Source organism: Mastigoproctus giganteus, chromosome 7 (genome assembly GCF_048544385.1).
Source record: "Mastigoproctus giganteus isolate SK-2022 chromosome 7, ASM4854438v1, whole genome shotgun sequence".
NCBI classification, from domain to species: domain Eukaryota; kingdom Metazoa; phylum Arthropoda; class Arachnida; order Uropygi; family Thelyphonidae; genus Mastigoproctus; species Mastigoproctus giganteus.
The window spans coordinates 14,985,448-15,004,968 of NC_143581.1; the positions used below are offsets into that span (position 1 = coordinate 14,985,448).

A 19,521-nucleotide genomic window follows, 5' to 3' on the forward strand; every position below is an offset into this window, starting at 1 on the left:
TAATCCATTCATGACAAGGAACGATGAGTTTTGCATTCTGAAATGCTTCTTTGGTAACCAGTTACGCTGAGTCGTTATTTCATTGACTGTATTCTTTCTGCACAAGTCCTGTCCGTCCCCTTTGGCCTCTCTCATAAACAATCTGTTTCCGACCTTGGAAACACCATTTGACGAATGTTATTGAATTAATCTCGAAACACCGCACGTAAAAACTCAAATGGATTTGCAGTTTCGGAGGTACTCGTACCATTGTGTCTAGTACATGCCACTTTCACAGTCACTTTCAGTTTTTTTCTTGCCTATTCATTGCATACATACAAGTATTTGGACTCATGAGCAACACAATCGTTTCCAATCCTCCAATGTCCAACCAGCGTGTTGTTGCCACCACAGCAGTCGCTGTGAACAATGATCAGTGGTGAGGAGAGGGTTCAACACCACTCTTTGTACATTTTTTATACTACGAGCTATGCGGCATAGTCCATTATGGATGGGGTGGTCATAATTCAATGATCACTGCTGATTGTATATCGCGTGACACGATCACGGATGCCATTAGTGAAGGAGCACTCCATTTCACGAAAAGGTAGGTGAGCCAATAAAGTGACCACTCATAAAAATCCTTTGCTGAAATCTCGTATGAAGTACACACCTACCACTGTGGAAAAAAAAGCGGTGGAGGCCATCTTTATTTAGAAGAGAGTTGAATGAGACTCAGAAAGTTTAAAGTGCCATAAATGAGATAAAAAAAATCCTAGTCCACAAAGTGCTTGTGAACGTGGCTGTACAACACCCTTTTTCTTTGCGCTGGTGTTACTGTCAGGGTTCTTTGCGATGTCTCATTCCACTTTCTTCTTTCCCCTTCTTTGTCCATCACTTCGTCTTTCCAAAGGAGTGCAAAAGCGAAAGGCCAAATAGCTACACCGATCATACCATAAATAACTACCAGTTTAATTACAGAAGGCTCGTCAGCCTGTTCGCATTCTTCCCCGCCAAGTGACAATCCCGCTGTGATAAATCGTGCAACCCAACGCTGTACTTCCAAAGAAATCCCTGTTTTCCGGTTTTCATTCTTTTTTTTTTAATGCTCCTACAACGATGTCATCGTTTCGTACTGTTCCATTATTTCTACTCCTCCCTTTGATTGCCACTTTTTCCCAACTGCAACGATCATTACGGGACTCGTTAGTCAGGGCCCGGCAACGCATCATTCGTTCGTTCTTTCTTTTTTAATTAAAAAAATGAAATCGCTTCGTTGGTCGACAAGTGAGAAATTATCGATGCGAAAATTGGGTTATTTTGGATCGAAAAACGTTCGTTCTGGGAAGCCCGTTTTTAATGTTTAGTGTTTAAGAGGGCAGACAACAAAGAAATGTCCCTCCTCTTCTACCCCTTTTATAGTGGTGTTGTTTAATTTTAGATTTCTCAATCTCTTCATGTTATTGATGACGCTAAGCCTAATGACTCAACAGTTTTTTCACACTAGTAGCTGTTACAAAACTGTTACCCCCTACTCTGGGCTCTTCTTTTAACTGTTCGCATTCCCATTCTAAATTTTTTTTTTCTTCTTATTTGCTTATATAGATGTTTTTTTTTTTTTTCATATAATGACTATGCTTTTGATATATATCTGGATAAAAATTATGGGACGTGAATAATTCTTTGTTAATAGCAAAATAGGGCAGCCAAAGAAACGCTCCCCGGGTCCCTTCTACACTTTTATAGTGGTGTTGTTTAAGCAATAATGGGGAAAAGGAGTGATCTAACGGACTTCGAACGTGGCGTGGTAGTAGGTTCAAGACGTACTGAACAAAGTGTCTCTGAAACGGCAGTTCTCCTGAACTTTTCATGCACCACAGTTTCAAGGGTGTATCGAGAATGGTGCAACGAACGGAAAACATCCTCTCAACGGCACTTCTGTGGAAGAAAATTGCTTGTTGATGAGAGAGGTCAGAGGAGAATGGCTAGAATTGTGCAAGCAAACAGACGGGCCACATGTTGCACATCACGTCAGAATACAACCTTGGTGAGGAGAACAAAATATCACAACGGACCACTAGTCGCACTTTATCGCGATTGGGCTAAAACAGCCTATGGCCACATCGCGTACCTTTGTTATCAATGAAGAACAAGAGAGCACGCTTCCTGTGGACACAGCAACACCAGCACTGGACTATCGAGTATTGGAAAACAGTTACTTGGTCTGATGAGTCGAAGTTCCTGGTGCATCATGTTCATGGAAGGCTCAGAATTTGGCGAAAACAACATGAATCCATGGACTCGTCATGTCTGACGACTACTATGCAAGATGGTGGGGGCGATGTTATGGTGTGCGGAATGTTTTCTTGGCACACGTTGGGTCCATTGATACCCGTAGATTCACGTCTAAATGCCACATCGTACCTACACATCGTTGCTGACCAAGTGCATCCGTTCATGTTGACAGTTTATCCTCAGTCAGATGGTTACTTCCAGCAGGATAATGCGCCAGTGTACAAAGCTCGAATCACTATGGAATGGTTCCAGGAACATGACAATGACTTTTCTTTGCTGCAGTGGCCCGCTGAGTTCCCTGGATTTCAATCCTATTGAACATCTTTGGTATGAGCTGGAAAGGGCTGTTCGCTGCAGGACTACACCTCCGTCGAATCTCAAAGAACTGCGTGGCACACTCATGTCTGCATGGTACTCCATTCCTGCACAACGTTTTCTGCATCTTGTTCAATCCATGCCTAGACGAATTCAGGCTGTTTTGAAGGCTCAACACCCTGCTAGGTAGGTGTACCTAATAAAGTGGCAGCACAGTGTATATATCTGAATGAAAATGAGTGGACATGAATAAATTCCTTTGTAAAGAGTAAAATAGGGCAGGCAACAAAGAAATGCCTCCCTTTATCCCTTTTATAGTGTTGATTAATTTTCATATTTCTCGATCTCTTCATATTATTGATGATGCTAAGCCTAATGACTAAAAAGTTTGTAATGCCAGCAGCTGTTCCAAAATTGTAATCTCCCCCTACTCTTCGGATCTTCTTTTAACTGTTTGCGTTCCCCCTTTCAATTTTATTATTTTATTTTTTTTTAATATTTTGACTAGTTATTTTTTTCATAATATGGCTATCTTTGTTTACGAACATATACATCTGAATAAAAATGAGTGGACATTAATAGATTTCTTTATAAAGGGTAAAAAAGGGCAGACCACGAAAAAATGCCTCCCCTTCTACCCCCTTTATAGTGGAGTTGTTTAATTTTAGATTTCTCAGCCTCTTCACGTATTGATGATACTAAGCCTAATGACTGGACATTTTTCAAGCTAGCAGCTGTTCGAAAACTGTCACCCCCTACTCTGAGGTTCTTCTTTTAACTGTTTGCATTCCCTCTTTTAATTTTTTTATGGTATTTTGCTTATGTAGATGTCTTTCATATAATGGCTATGTTTTTGTTTTACCAAAGCTGAATAAAAATTATGGGACATTAATAAATTTCTATGTAAAGAAAATAGGGCAGACATCCCCCCAACTTCTACCCCTTTTATAGTGCTGTTGTTTAATTTTATATTTCTCAATCTCACGTTAATGATGACGCTAAGCCTAATGACAACAGTTTTTCACGCTAGCAGCTGTTCCAAAACTGTCACCCCCTACTGTGTGGCTCTTCTTTTAACTGTTTGCTTTGCATTTCCTTCCCTTTAATTTTTTTCCTTATTTTACTCATGTAGATGCTTTTCTCATATAATGGCTGTTTTTGTTTACGAACGTATATATCTGAATAAAAATTATGGGACGTGAATTCTTTATAAAGGGTAAAATACTTACAGGGGCTTTCAGGCTAGCAGCCATTCCAAGGACTTTCAGGGGTTTTCTGGTTAGCAGCCGTATAAAAATAATGAGAAAAGTAATTTTTATTATAAATAGTTGTACTTGGAGATCTCTAAAAATGTCTTGTTGTTCTAAGCTTCCACTTCACGGATAAAGACTGCAGTAAGTCAAAATCAATAGATCATTATAGCAAGTTTATATTTTAATCGACTAAATTGATGTCCGTTGGAATTCCTTTAATCTTACTTCCTGAATTTGGAGCTTGACGAACGAATAATTACGTAGGAGAAAAATCGTTAAACATTCCAACACTAGGATGATGTTTATTATGCTTGCCACTCTGTGGGATACCAGAACCTAGTAGAAAGATCGGGATCGTGGTGGAGATTAGTGATCTTTGTGAAGATTAGTGATTCGTCCTAGAAGGATTAGTTTGCATAATACGGGAGGGATTACCAAGGCGGATAGTAAAGTGGAAGAGATTAATAGTCATATGCTATCCTTCAAGTCCGTTTAATATATCAATCAATCATCTACCAAATGAGTGCTGCTGGTTTTCATTGATGTGAGAAGCTAAGATGTTACCAAGGGATACACCAGAAACCAGATAAGTACATGCGTCGTGATAGATTGGCTAAATTAGTGACCAAAGGATTCTTAAAATCATAATAGGATTTTAGTTTAGGTGTACAAAAAGGCAGCATAGAGAGGTAGATGTTGATAGATAGCCGACAAGGTAATTAAGGCTATAAGACAGTATTACATTTATGTATAAAGTGTGGGTTGTACTTCTGCTGTATGGTTTCTTGTTTACGGGATGAAAACCTTCGCTTGCTGTCTAAAGAAATTATATAAAAAGTTCGTTTTATCCAGAGGGGTTTCGACACCAAGATGTTCTCCACGCAGTGTGAAATAAAAGGAATTCTACCATCTTCAGAACCTGGATAGAAAATTGGAAGCTAAATGCTGCTGTTTTTGTTGTAGTGGGGTTTTAGGAGCATCAGGGACAAAGGGCATGTTGCTTCGTGTATATTGTCTGTAAATTGCGTGTATTCTGAAGTTGAGTTTCTGTTTACTGGACGAAAATCCCGAGTTTCCGGGAGAAAAAACCATTGTACCCTCGCCTAAGACCGACTAACTCAGCCATATTGTGAAAAAGGGCCATAAAAATTCGTCCCGTGATCGATGGCACTCGAACTGAAGTCTTTTCCACGTGGTATGGGGAGAACGATGAGTCTACCAACTGTGTTACCCACGAGGGTTTTGAAGGTAGTGATGTACGGTTGGTTACAAAATTGGTATAACTCTCTTATACTTCTCACGTGTTTTGCTAATTACTGAAAATGCTTTCATTCAGCTTTGAAATTTTTATTTCTTTTTGTGATATTTAAATAATAAAAATAAAATAAAACAAATCAAAAATTAACTGAGTAAAAAAAAATCAAACGAATCAGTAAATCAAAATATTTAAAAAAATAAAATAAACATATTAACATTAAAGAAATAATTGCAGATGTTTTTAGACAGGAATAAATTTGGTAAAAAAAATGTTTTGCACCCTCCCAACCCAAGTAATCCTTATAAGCTTACCTGGAATGGGGGGGAGAACTCAGATTAAGAACAATGTAATTGCCGATTACACAAGCTTACAGTAATTTGGAGGTTAGGCTAATTATATATGCATTTAATAATTCGCGTAATTGTCTTCACCATGTCTGTCTGTTCGTTCGTCCACATGCAATAACTCGACTCCTACTAAACGGATTTTCATAAAATTTTATATTTGTGCCTTTTAGGGAGATTTGTTGAACCATTCCAAATTTCATAGAAATCTGGTCAATAGAAATTCGACAATTATTATTTATTTTCTTTATACATATCACAGAGGCTATTTATATTAGATGAAGCACTGTATATTATGTTTGTTGCCCTACGCTTATCGTTGGAATGAAAGCAATATGGTGGATGCGCAAAAGCGCTGACGAACACCGGTCACCGATTTTTTAATACAATCGCGAACAAAACGCTAAGGAACGCCATTCTTTGTACTGCTTTACTTCGTACAGAACAATCCAAGAAAAACGGTGTTTATGTATCTGTTTAGGAGTTCTGTAGTGGCATGTGTCAACACGAGAATACATAAATATATATAACACAAATCGTGGTAACTTTGTTGTTAAAGAGCGAAGAAAACAGAAAATTCGTTTTTAAAAATGGCGCCTTGTGTGAATTGTGGGATGAAACTTAGCAACCAAGATAATCCATAAAAATCAAGATGTTCAAAATTCATTTCTTGCATTCTCAAAGATTTTAGAGAAAATTTTCGTGCCGTCAGCGAGAAAGAGATAGAACGATTTCACCGAGGTATAAAGGGAACAGAAAGAAGAAATTTATGTCCTGCCTGCAGGGATATGTAGAACGTAAACATGATGGCAGATTACTGCTGATCTTTGATAAGGAGATCTGGGCTCTTTCATGCCAGATCATTTGACATGAAAGAATAAACCACAAAATATTCATTTCAGACCAAAGGACTTGCATTGCATTCTAAGAAATATGCTTATTTGCATAAACCTTCGTTTAGTTCATTAACTTTAGTTCCATTTTGTCCTTTATATAAGTTATACTCGTATAATGAATATTATATATTAATAATAATGCAACTTTCAACAGTAGCTAAGTTTTCTTTGCATGCCATATAGATATTCAATATACACTGTCCATTCAAAACATTATGACTCCACAGCCCTCGTGTTTTAGCAACCAGACGTTCCTCCCACCTGTTGGCACACATCTCGCGGTGAGAACCAGTAAATGTGGACTGTTCCCTTAGGCAGGAGTGTCGAGAACCACCACGCGGGCCTTGGTGAAAACGCCTAACTGGTCCAGAGAGCTTTACCAAGTAGAGGACTCGGACTCCAATTACGACCCCTATGCAATCTCCTGGGCAGCTTACCTGCCCAGGAGATTGCATAGGGGTCGAAATTGGTCAATCCACGGTACAACCCAACCAACTTTCTATAAAAACTATAGCGCGAATTGCAAAAGGAACATCAGAAGATACACTTACCCAGCCAGCATCCATTAATGATCTCTACTTTTGGTCTCTGGAAATATGAGCAATCGCAACCTATGAGGGCCAAGTACATCAACAAGATAGGAAGTTTGCTACAATCATAGATAATTCAGCCAATGTGGCTGATGAGTTGAATAGGTACTTTACATTAATCATCACAATAGAAAGTCCCTTTTGAGCAGGGGGGATATTGTACTGGTGTAGCTGACCACTGTAGGTTAAGTTATATTGATATTGCAGGTGAGAACCTAACAGATAAACTACTTAAGCTTAATGTGGCTAAAGTCGGTTCCGATTGTATTTACCCGCTCTTATGAAGGAGCCTGAGATGGAGTGAGTCAAACCATATGATTAATCATGAGATCAATAAATTCTTTTGGACTGTAGAAGTGCTCGCCAGTCCGCAAGGGACGAGGGAGGAGTTTAAGGTCGAGATGGGTAATTATAGACCGATCAGTTTGATCTCGGTGGTGAAGGAATATCTTGCATGACCAACCTGATACGAGAAAGCTAATGATAGATGATTTTGTGTAATATATTTTAGCAGTTTTATTCAATAGGTTAATGAGCAATAATTATCCTTTATTTGCCTATTATGTTTAATTTTCTAAACGAGAACGATCTTCAAGTCAAGTTAGATACAGGAATTTTATTCTGCTTCTGTTAATATCCTTGTACACTGTGCATATTATGTGAATTCTAAGAAGGCTGTTTTCTTAAAAAAAACCATCAAATTGTTAATACTATTTTAATCACGATTCTCTGTGTTTCCGTCGTTGCTCTGATCTCTCTTTCCAGAGCTGGACGTTTGTTTACATTATTTTGCCCTAGTGGGGAGCAGCACATTTGGTAGAATCGCTCTCCTTTCTACCCGTGTGGAAAAGACCTGAGCTCGAATCCCACCTATGACCCAAGGAATTTTTAAGAATCTTTTTCACAACTTGGCCGAGTTAGTCGGTATCGGTCAAGGGTAGCGTGGTTTTTTTCTCCTGGAATCTCGGGTTTTATGTCCAGCAAATAGCAAATCGACCTTAACACACGCAATTTTGAGACGTCTTATATATTGCGGCCCTCGTGGGCAGCACAGTTGGTACAATCGCCTTCCTTCCCATACCAGGTGGAAAAGACCTGAGTTCGAGTCCCGTCGATGACGTAAGGAAATTTTATGGATCTTTTTCACAACTTGGCTGTTAGTTGATCTCAGGTGAGGGTAGTATGGCTTTTTTTTCTCCCAGAAACTTGGGTTTTTCGTTCAGCAAATAGAAAATAGACCAGATAGCGCATGTAAATTACAGACACTATATAAGGAGCAATATGGCCTTAGTTTCTGATGCTCCTATAAACCTTATTACAACGTATACGGTACAATATGGCCTAAGGGGCTGATGCGCCTTAACACCCAACAACAAGCACACTACTTTTCTTTTCTAATAAGATTTGTTCCTAGCTACACCAAGCGAGGGTGCTTTCTGTAACAGTGCCATTAATCAGACATCGGGAAGGAAAAAACTTTAGCATACTTTTTGTTTATTAATTTTTTTTTCTTGAAGCTATATTTCACACGAGTTGGCATCATTGTGTTTTTTTTTTATTTTCCCTTTATCAGCAAACGCGGAAGAGTTTCATTAGATTTTTCTCCTTTCTGAAAAATACCGATACGACATTAGGAAAATGTACCTGGACGATATTTTTTCTCCTTACCTGTCTCTGAAAGACATTACAGTTATTTGAAAAAGCTGAAAAAGTTTATTTTTGAAAAGAAGACATTGAAATAGCATTTTAGCACTCCGATACTTAGAAGTGTTGATTCTTTATCAAGTTTCTTTCTCCCGATGACTCTACTGATGTGTGAGTAGCAAACGTGCGTAGGGTATCAGAACTCTGTGGTCGAGATTATATGTTCACAAAAGGCACCTTTCAACTACCTGTATCATCATCATCACCTCTGGCACAGAGCCAACGATACGCGCATACACGTAGCTAAACTTGAAAATTTCCCTGGAGGGAAGAGCTGTCGTTAGCGACTCCACCACCGATTCAAAAGCATGAAACTTTGGCACATATCACATAACACATAGGCCTCACCCTTAGGCGTACCTTGGCGCTTGTTCCGTTGTTTATTTATAATTTTTTTCTTGCAAGCAAGCCCCAGTCGACTGGCGTGCATCCCTACCTTCTATACACTTCACCAACCTACAATTTACAAAATGAGTCCGTTGTAGGAAAGCAACTATCTGTCTGTCTTTCTCTCCCACTTCTTCCTTAACCGCGCGCGCACAGAAACGCACCCCCCCCTCCACACACACACACACACACATGCACAACCAGTACAATTGAATACGTTTAGAACACCTACACAGCATACCTGTTTCGTTAAAGCGCACATGACGACTGCCAAAAATCAATAAAGAAGCTATCTACAGGTTGCATTAGTGAAGGTGTAGGGTCTAAGAAAACTTTATCACTCTTCCTGTTGGTCCTGGCGTTTTTATACCACCCGTTACGGCCACTATTACCAGCGGTATTGAAAGGAAGAGATATTTCCTACAGCTCCCCCTGCTGGCTGTTCTTTTCTAAGACATAAAAAGGCAGCTTTTAGTACTGGCCAGTAGCTATCTAGTAGTTGGAAGATGTTGTAATGTGACTTTAAGCCCAGACAGAAGGAAGAGGCTTCTATTTATACATCTATATGGCCTTGCAATCTCCAGAAATCTTACTCGGTCTTTACTGCCCTTGTTTAGCAGTTAAGAGTTGCTTTTTTTCTTTTTTTTATTATACTTTCACTTTTGGCTGCAGTACCGATTCCATCTCAGAAACATAACGACTTTTATATGAAATAAAATAGGAGCTGGGAATGGAAAAATTCCTTACTAGTTATATGGCAATATTTTTTATTTAACAAACGATAAAGCCATTTTGAATAATAAATTATAAAGCCATTAGTCCAAAATGTCTAAGAAAGAGAGAGAGAGAGAGATGCATCTACATAAAAATACAATCATTGATAAAGAAATCTCCATAGATGTTAATATCAGACACCACATTATGCTGAACTTCAGACATGCGTAGAAGATTCCTGCATTTTTAACCTCTTTGTTTTAAAAGTCATTACAGAATTCACGCGAGTTTTTTTTTTTTTCTTAAACGCTCATTAGGACTAGGTATCTCGAAATATCTGACTCAGCTGAAAATAATATAAAAATTCCTGAAGAGCAAAGCAGATGCAAATATAACTGTACAGTAAAAATATCACAAATGAATTAGTAATATTTGCAGAGTTTCTCTCTCTTTATTTGCTGATTTATATTTTCCTTAGTAATAATTTATACTTAATTCTGACGACCGCACATCAGATCATGGTTGGGCAGAAAAGGGGAAGTCATTGGAATCAACTCCAGTAATACGAGATCTGTTGACTGTTTGGGCCTACACTTGAGAACTTTGATCCTCTCTATGAAGTTGTAAATCTCCGCAAACACGAGAAGGTATTTACTGTCATTTATTCCATTCCATCTATCTTTCTTTCTTTGGTTCAATCTGTCTTTTGAAGTCCATTATTACAGAAGTACAGCTTTGCTTTCCAATCTACCATAAAAAAGAGCAAAGAGGATGACGAAATAGGAGACCACACAAAACCAGAGCAAACAATCGATTCTGGTAGAAAACGACATTCTCCACTTCCCAGCAAGCCCCTCTGTGTACGGTCCAAACAAACCAATCCATCACATCGTGATGACTTTGTCGATTCCTTTTAGATCAGGTCAGCTGCAGGGGCCATAAGTGTTCTCCGATATTTTAAACCCCCACTCTGAGCGATCTTTAAAATGTCTCCTCTTTCCAAGCAATTCTAAAAGAAAGAGAATCGAATTCAAGAATTAAAACAAAGCGAATTAAGTGAAAACATTGCTTAAATTCAAATGAGTGAGTTTTGTATACATCCCCGGAGAAAATCAATCATTTCAGTTATTCGATTAAAAGTGCGCAGTTTTAATTATTATTGGTCATATTTATCAAAAACTTAATCGGTAGTAGACTTCTAGGTGGCGCTGAGGTAGCTCCATAACTGCAAATCAAACATTTCACTTACTGGATTAAAGACACGTATTTTAAACAATTATTAGTAATATTTATGAAAAATGTAATTAGTACAAAATTTGTAGATGGCGCTGATGCAAGTCCATAACTGAAATTTAAAATATTCAGTTATTATATGAAAGATAAGTATTTTAGTTGCTATTTTAATATTTATTTAAAATGCCATTGGCACAAAATGTCTAGGTGGCGCTGAGGCAACTCCATAACTGCTTAGTTTTTAAAAAAATACGTATTTTAAATTATTTTTGAAAATATTTATCGAAACCATAATTGGCTAAAATGCCTAGATAGTGCAGGGGCATCTTCATAAAATTTCTAGGTGGCGCTCAGGCAGCTCCATAGCTGCAAATCAAACACTTCACTTATTAAATTTAAGGTGCATATTTTTAATTATTGTCATTAATATTTATCGAAAACGTAATCAGTACAAAATTGCTAGATGGCGCTGATGTAAATCCGTAACTTTCAGTTATTAGATAAAACAATAGATACGTATTTTTAATTATTTTTGGAAATATTTATCGAAAATAAAGTTGGCATGAACGCGTAGGTAGCGCAGAGGCATCTTCATAAAATTCCTAAGTGGCCCTGAGGCAGCTCCATAACTGCAAATCAAACATTTCACTTATTAGATGATTAAAGACGCATATTTTTAATTATTTTTATTTATTAAGTACAAATTAATCAGTACAAATGGTTAGATGGCGCTGATGTAAATCCATAACTTTCAGCTATTAGATTAAAAAAAAAATACTTATTTTTAATTATTTTTGGAAATATTTATCGGAAACTTAATTGGCAAAAATACCTAGGTGGCGATGAGGCAGCTCCATAATTGCAAATCAAACATTTCACTTATTAGATTAAAGATGCATATTTTTAATTATTGTTATTTATTAAGTACAAATTAATTAGTACAATATTGTTAGATGGCGCTGATGTAAATCCATAACTTTCAGTTATTAAATAAAAAAATACTTATTTTTAATTATTTTTGGAAATATTTATCGAAAACTTTGCCTATTATCGAATAGGCAAAAAATGCCTAGGTGGCGCTGAGGCAACTTCATAACCAATCAAACTTATTATATTAAAAATACGGAATTTTAATTATTATCATTAATATTTATCAAAAACAAAATTTCTAGATGGCGCTGATGTAAATCCATAAGAAACACTTGCAGTTATTTTCATTTTTATGCTTATTTCTGATTATTTTCGGTAATTCAGTAGTTGAAAATTTCTAGGTGGCGCTTTGGTAGCTTCCCAACTGCAATTGACGCTGATGCAAATCCATAACTTTCAGCTATTAAATAAAAAAAATACTTATTTTTAATTATTTTTGGAAATATTTATCGAAAATGTAATTGGCAAAAATGTCTAGGTGGCGAAGAGGCATTTTCATAACCAATCAAACTTATTATATTAAAAATACGGAATTTTAATTATTATCATTAAGATTTATCAAAAGCGTAATCGGTACAAAATTTCTAGATGGCGCTGATGTAAATCCATAAGAAACACTTGCAGTTATTTTCATTTTTATGCTTATTTCTGATTATTTTGTAATATTTAAAAATTTCTAGGTGGCGCTTTGGTAGCTCCCCAACTGCAATTGACGCTGATGCAAATCAGCTATTAAATAAAAAAATACTTATTTTTAATTATTTTTGGAAATATTTATCGAAAACGTAATTGGCAAAAATGTCTAGGTGGCGAAGAGGCATTTTCATAACCAATCAAACTTATTATATTAAAAATACCGGAATTTTAATTATTATCATTAATATTTATCAAAAGCCTGATCGGTACAAAATTTCTAGATGGCGCTGATGTAAATCCATAAGAAACACTTGCAGTTATTTTCATTTTTATGCTTATTTCTGATTGTTTTCGGTAATATTTAAAAATTTCTAGGTGGCGCTTTGGTAGCTCCCCAACTGCAATTGACGTAATTGTATACTAAAGATAGATGAATATTTTGGATAATTCTTTAAGTGGATTTTAATTATGTACGCGAAAAACTACGAAGGGAATTTATTTACGAAATTGAGTTAAGTGTTTAAAACTTAGGATAATTCCCAAGGAAACAAAGAAGAAAAGAAAAAAAAAAAAACGAGTTTTTATGCAACAAGTTACGTTGTTAATTGACTAAGTGGACCGGATGAAAATAACGAAGTATATCTTCCTTCTGGCAAGTAAAAATGTACAAAGAATGTTTGCAATTACTGGCGGCAACACCCATTGGAAGAGAAAGAGAGAGAGAGGGAGAGATTCTCTCTCTCTTCTACAAATTACGCTATTTTGCTCACAGTTGTCAGTGGCAAATAAGATGAAAGGTTTGATAAAGGCCAGATCTAAGGCTGTGAGAAAATCAACATTAATTATTCATCCAGCACACATTCAGCAGGAAAATCAGAGCCACCAAAAACTTACAGCTTTTCTTATCGATTCTCCTTAGACGCATTAGGAGAACGCTTTCCTTGAACTCCCTCTTGTTTTGCATCCCCCCACGTTTCTCTTTCCTTCAGTAGCGATTCATACATCGCTTCCTTCCCCCTCCCACGACTGCTCAGCCCGGCCAGTTTGCTTAGAGATGAATGCTATCCTGTAAGCTAATGGATGTACGTGCAGCATTTTCTAGTGCTGTGGTTTAAAGAATTGAAAGATCGACTCACCATTGATCAGCACCTTCCTCCCTCTGTTTCCCAGACTCGACGTTGATTACCACTCTCTTACCTCGGTTTCATACGGGTTTTCTCTCAGTAAGTTAATGCACCGCCTCCATTTTGATAATTGTGAAATATATCAGAAAGCCTGTTGATTATAATCCAAGACTGGTGAAGTTATAAATTATCGTATTTTCATAATTTAATTTCTTACAGTGGATATGGTTAACCAATGGTTCGAAGGTCAGGAACCCGTCAGCGAAGCTTCTATTCGGGTCCGCGAAAGGATTTCGTAATAAGCAAAAAAATAATAATAAATAAACAAACAAATGAAAAAGAACGGGATGAACATGGAGACTTAGAAACTTATTACCAGAAATATAAATAAGAGTATACAGAGACAGATATGCCCAGTTGGCCACGTGACTGTCTGTGTGGGCACCCTGTGTATATATACAGAGGGTGCCCACATGAACCCTTTAAAACTTGGAATAAATATTACTTCCGATTGGGGAGTGCACCCAGTTGTTCCATACTATAAAGCAACTGAAAAAGTTTATATTAAAACAGATTCTTTTTTATTTCTGTTCCAGATGACTATTAGTAAATGAGCAACCCCCAAACTTAGCAAATCAAAATGATGACACGCTAGCAGAAGGCACAGTGTGTATCATGATTCAATGACAACTACTTACAGATGTTGTAGAATCGCTGTTCATTTTTCTAGTAAGATGGTGCTCCATTTGAGATAGGAGGTTACCTTGATGCAACATTTGCAGGTCCCCGGATCGGTAGAAGGGATTCCAGTCACTGGATCGGTAGAGGAGGTTTCAGTCGTTTGGTCTCCTTGCTTTCCTGACTCCACTTGACTACTTACTGTGGGGATATGTCAAGAACATTATGTACCAAAGAAGGTACACACGTCACAGTCTATGCGGATGTTCACGTGAATGCTGTTGCAACAACAGACTAAGGCACGCTCGAGCGAAGCTGGAATGAGTTCGAGTATCGCCTGGATACTCTATGGATGGCAATAATTCATATCGAAGTAGACTAATGATGAAAATGAGTGAACATAAATTGTTGGATATATTTTTATAATAAAGCAAACTCTATAAAATACTTCCTAATTCCTTATTTACAGTGATTCAAGGTTGTAATGGTTTCATTGAGTACCCTGTATACATATCTAATTCTCAAACAACGTTATGCGAACAATTTGTGCATGGTAACCACTTCTGTAATCAAACCACTATAAATAGGCATAATTCCCCATCAGATGAATAATTATTTTGTGTGACTACAACTTTTACATTAGCTCTAACTTTTGTTTCACGCTTCGAGTCTTGGTCTGGTTTACCACGACCACGCATATTTTCAATTATTCAGTGACTTGAGAACCATCACGCCTGATATGCGAATTTTCTAATAAAGAGAATCTGCCTTCTCTCTCTCTCTCTCACACACAGAGTAATCCTATACATCTGAATTTCCCCAGGTCGTGGAAAAATGCACTCGAAAATTTCATGACCGAATGTTTGGACACTAGGGGGAAGTTACTGTCAATGTCATCGGTTCATCGAAGTCAGATGACCCGAAGCAGAAGAGCCAATTACACTTTAAAAGTTTGGGAAAATGCCTTGAAAATATTCTCGCAGGTCTCAATGTACAAAGTGGCCGATGGTGGTATCTCTAGAGGTCAAAATCTACAGCAGTAACTTCTCTAGCTAAGCCTCGGAGTAACTTCATTGCTCCAAGGCTTAACTGTAAAATTTCAGGGATCCAAGATCAATCATTACTATTATATTTAGATAATTTTAATCTCCAAAATAATTGATGAATTAATTGATTTGATTATGGGCGCAATTAAACCAAATCGGAGCCACTGTGACTCAATGGATTCACGCTTATCTATCGGTACTCGCTTTTAGTTAGAGGAGGCAGTGACTTGTATAGTGTAGCCACTTTGGTTGCCATGGATACAGAACTGTTTAGGTTTTTTAACGAGTCTTCTATAAATAGATAGGAAAGGTTTATGCGCGTCCAGCACCTACACCAACTGTCTCCATTCATTTGTGGTAGTTGTTATGGAAACTGTACTGTCAGGTCCAAATAGGATGCTGTTAACCGCAGGTGTATATCTGTCCTTTCTACAAGCATCCTTGTTTCTATACTACAAGGCGTGTCCATAGAAATTCTCTAATTCAGCATCCAAGCTTATACAGACGTATTCATTGTGTGGTTTCTTAGTGGGTGTGGCTTTGTGATATGTGCTGTCTTAGTGGAAATTGTTGGTAGTGTCTCCATAGACATCTACTGTAGTATTCAGCAGTTAACTATCGTAATATCAGCTGTCATTTTAACCTTCACTATCACGCGCACGTTCAAAGATGCAAACATGTAGATGGCATTGGAACCCACAGGGTTATTCTGTATATTAGTTGGATTAACGCCAATTCTCTATTTGCATTTACTCGACATCAGAACACAGGATAAATATTAGCTCCAGAAAATCCTCTTCTCTTTCCTTCATCTAATGTATATTCCTATATTCTTTATTATATTAAATTAATAGAGTGAATATAATAGAGTATAATATATGATTCTGAAGGAAATAATTGCGCTGATTCCGAAAATCACCATAAAAAGTCTCTATCATCTACATCGAAAGTTGGACCAACAGTAATGTTAAAATAAAAGGATATACATGTAAAATCTAGTTTGTAATACAAGTGCAAAAAATATTATAAGTTCTCTATAACTTATTTAACTTCAGAAAAAATGTTATAAATCATTGCGAAATAGTTAAATTTCAATAATATATAATCATCGGGCCTGTAATTGTCCTTAGTTTGCTACTAAGGGAATTTCTCTCGTATTCCTGCTCACAAGGAACTAGCAGTAACCCCCATCATTCCAGGACTCCAGCAACCTTAGTTCCGCTTTTCCATCATAGAAATATTTTGATGAATCCGCTGTTCATCACTCACATCTCCCAGATTTTCGGGAGGGAAATTGGAGATGGGAATAAAGAAAATGAATTTTCAACGACATTCGACAGCCCACGTTTGTAGTATTCGAGTAAATTAGACACCAACATTTCATAGTTTTCTTCTTTCCTAGTACCCAAAAAACCATATATCGCCAAGCTGCTAATTCAACCTCCTTTAGCTGGGTTTCAAACACTGTCTTTCAGGAGTTTCCTAATTTGGGATCCAACGAAAATTCATTCCTTAAGTTTGGCATATGTTAAATCAGGAAACCCTTCTCAAGTATGCAAATCCGTTAGCTTCTTTATCTAGTCCCTTCATGAAATTTTTCATCAATCCAAGTTTGATGTGCAGGGGTGGAAGGAGAACCTTGTTTGATTGCACTAAAGGAATGTATTTTACATTACATTGTCCTGGTATGAACTCCTCCGGTATGCCCCAAATTTGCACAACATAATGTTCTTCTGTCTCACGGCTGTCCCACAAACAGAAAAAAACAACAATATTTTGTGCCCCCCCTGCAAACCAACAAGCAAACCAATAACCTTAAGATCATTGCATATATTCCAACCATAATTCTGGTATTTTACAGCATGTACAAAATCTTGTTCGCTAATAATTACACCAATACTCTATTTTGATAAATTTAAAAAATTTCATATTAGAATTCCATATATGTAATAAATACTATATTACAATAAGATAGTTTTATAATTTTATTTTTTTTTCAGGATCGTATTATTATTTTAAATCATGTTGCCAGTATGTTCATTTAAAAAAATTAAGAATTTAAAATATTTTAAATAATTTTAAAGCATTATTAAAATTTGCTTCAATAGTAATCCCTGTCAAGGTCGCTTCTCTGTAGCACAAAGGTGTAGTGCAGAGAAACAGCCAAATAGGGGTAGAGCATAAATTGTTGAAAATAAAGTACTAAAATTACATTATTTAAAATATTTATCAATTTATATTATATTTTTTAAGGAGAATGGGTATTTTAAATGTTATTGTTGACTTATTTTGACTCTGACAACATTAAATGCAAATTGTAAATAAATAAGGGTAAAAAAATAAGGGTGAAAATGCTTAACTTATACATAAAAAAATAGTTTTCCTCCAAATTCATTCTTTTCGTGATTTTGAAGTCTTTTTATCGATAAACAAGGATTAGAGTAGGGGGAGGGACAAAAAAAAAGGTCCATTTAAATCTTATTTGATCATGATTACCGAAGCTTTCGTCTAGAAACAAAATTATCCATCTGCATACCCTCTCACATTTTGTAAGTGCCATTACTTCTTATTTTACTAGACGTTTGCTAATAACTGGAGTTTTTCTTATGTTTACTTGCCTCCAGAGAAAACTTGCTTGATTCCATAATCCCTTCCACAAGGCTGCTTCTCTGCAGTACATTCCAGCTTTACAGAGAAGCGCCCTTGCGAGGAGGGGGGGTCTAGCTTTAATTGTGATAAAGTACACGTCTTACAGCTGTCAGGTTTAAAGCTTGACCTATTATACCGGCGGTAATAACTCTCAAGCAGTAGCTAGGTAGTCATTTATCTCTGTTATCTGGGGACTTTAAGGCAAACAAAAGCGGGATTTCCTCAAGGACTTTGTACTGACATAAGTGTCAATAATTCCCACAGGGTGTCTCTACGATTCTTCGACCGTCACCTTCGATGGAAGCACCAGGGATTACGGCTACCTAGGGAGAGCGGGGGGCAGTGATGTCGTCGATCGCTGTGTTCAACGAGCGCACCTAAGTGGCCATTCGACGAAAGAGCCGTGGATCGTCTTTGACGACGAATACAGCGACAATTCTTCCGACTCTTCGGGATCATCCTCTTCTTCGTGTATCGCGAACGACGCATCGCTCGTCAACGACAGTGGGAGCTTGACGCCGGAGAGTTTCAAAGGTCATCAGACGGACACCAACAGTTCGGACGAGGGCAGTGCAACCGTCGGCTACACGTACGAAACGTTTTTAATTACGGACGGTCGAGCTAGACGTCGGAAAGATCCTTCGGCTCCCAGGAGGGAGCGATCTCGATATACGTGCTCCGAATGCGGCAAGCAGTATGCAACCTCTTCCAACCTCTCGCGACACAAGCAGACCCACCGAAGTCCAGATTCGCAGCTCGCTAAGAAGTGTCCGACTTGCGGGAAGGTGTACGTCAGTATGCCGGCTCTGTCTATGCATGTGCTGACACACAGCCTCAGTCACAAGTGTACAGTGTGCGGGAAGGCTTTCTCCCGACCGTGGCTGCTGCAAGGTCACATGAGGTCACACACCGGGGAAAAGCCGTTCGGTTGTGCTCACTGCGGTAAGGCATTCGCCGATCGCTCAAATCTCCGGGCACACATGCAAACACACTCGGCCTTTAAACACTTTCGCTGTCACAGATGCAATAAAACTTTCGCGTTGAAGTCTTATCTAAATAAACACTACGAATCTTCCTGCTTCAAAGAAACGTGTGACCCGGCGGTTGATAAAGAAGATTTCATCGAAAATATCGAATAAATCAACTCCTATTTCCCCGACAAGCACTTTGTTGAACTCTCCAAAGTAGTGGTGGTGAGATGCGGAGGTATATTGTGATTCAGCAAGACTGCAGTTATCGTGTTATCTCTAGTCTTCTACACCTGTAAAATACAACTTGAAAAGTGTAGTGATGACCTTTAAGAGATTTATCTCTCATGTATAATTCCATTAGTTTTTTTTTTTTTTATTTTTTAGACAATGAAAGGTGATAAATATATCCTTATGCTCTATTGCTAGGGTAGATATCGTTTTAGGCATCAACTTGCATAGCTCTAGAGAAATCAGTCTGTGGAGCCCTGATGAAGATCTTGATAGAAGTTATGTAGAAAA

General features: G+C 37.5%; 1 protein-coding gene across 1 annotated transcript in view; it reads left to right on the forward strand.

Annotated features, from left to right (window-relative positions):
• The window catches only part of LOC150082548 (uncharacterized), a 52,011-nt gene extending 32,693 nt beyond the window's left edge, over window positions 1-19,318 (forward strand). Inside the window, exon 2 of the mRNA XM_090378686.1 lies at window positions 18,296-19,318. Coding sequence (XP_090234812.1) covers window positions 18,296-19,170 — 875 coding nt within the window. The 3' untranslated portion in view covers window positions 19,171-19,318. The remainder of the gene's footprint in view (window positions 1-18,295) is intronic.
• The last annotated feature ends 203 nt before the right edge of the window (window positions 19,319-19,521 follow it).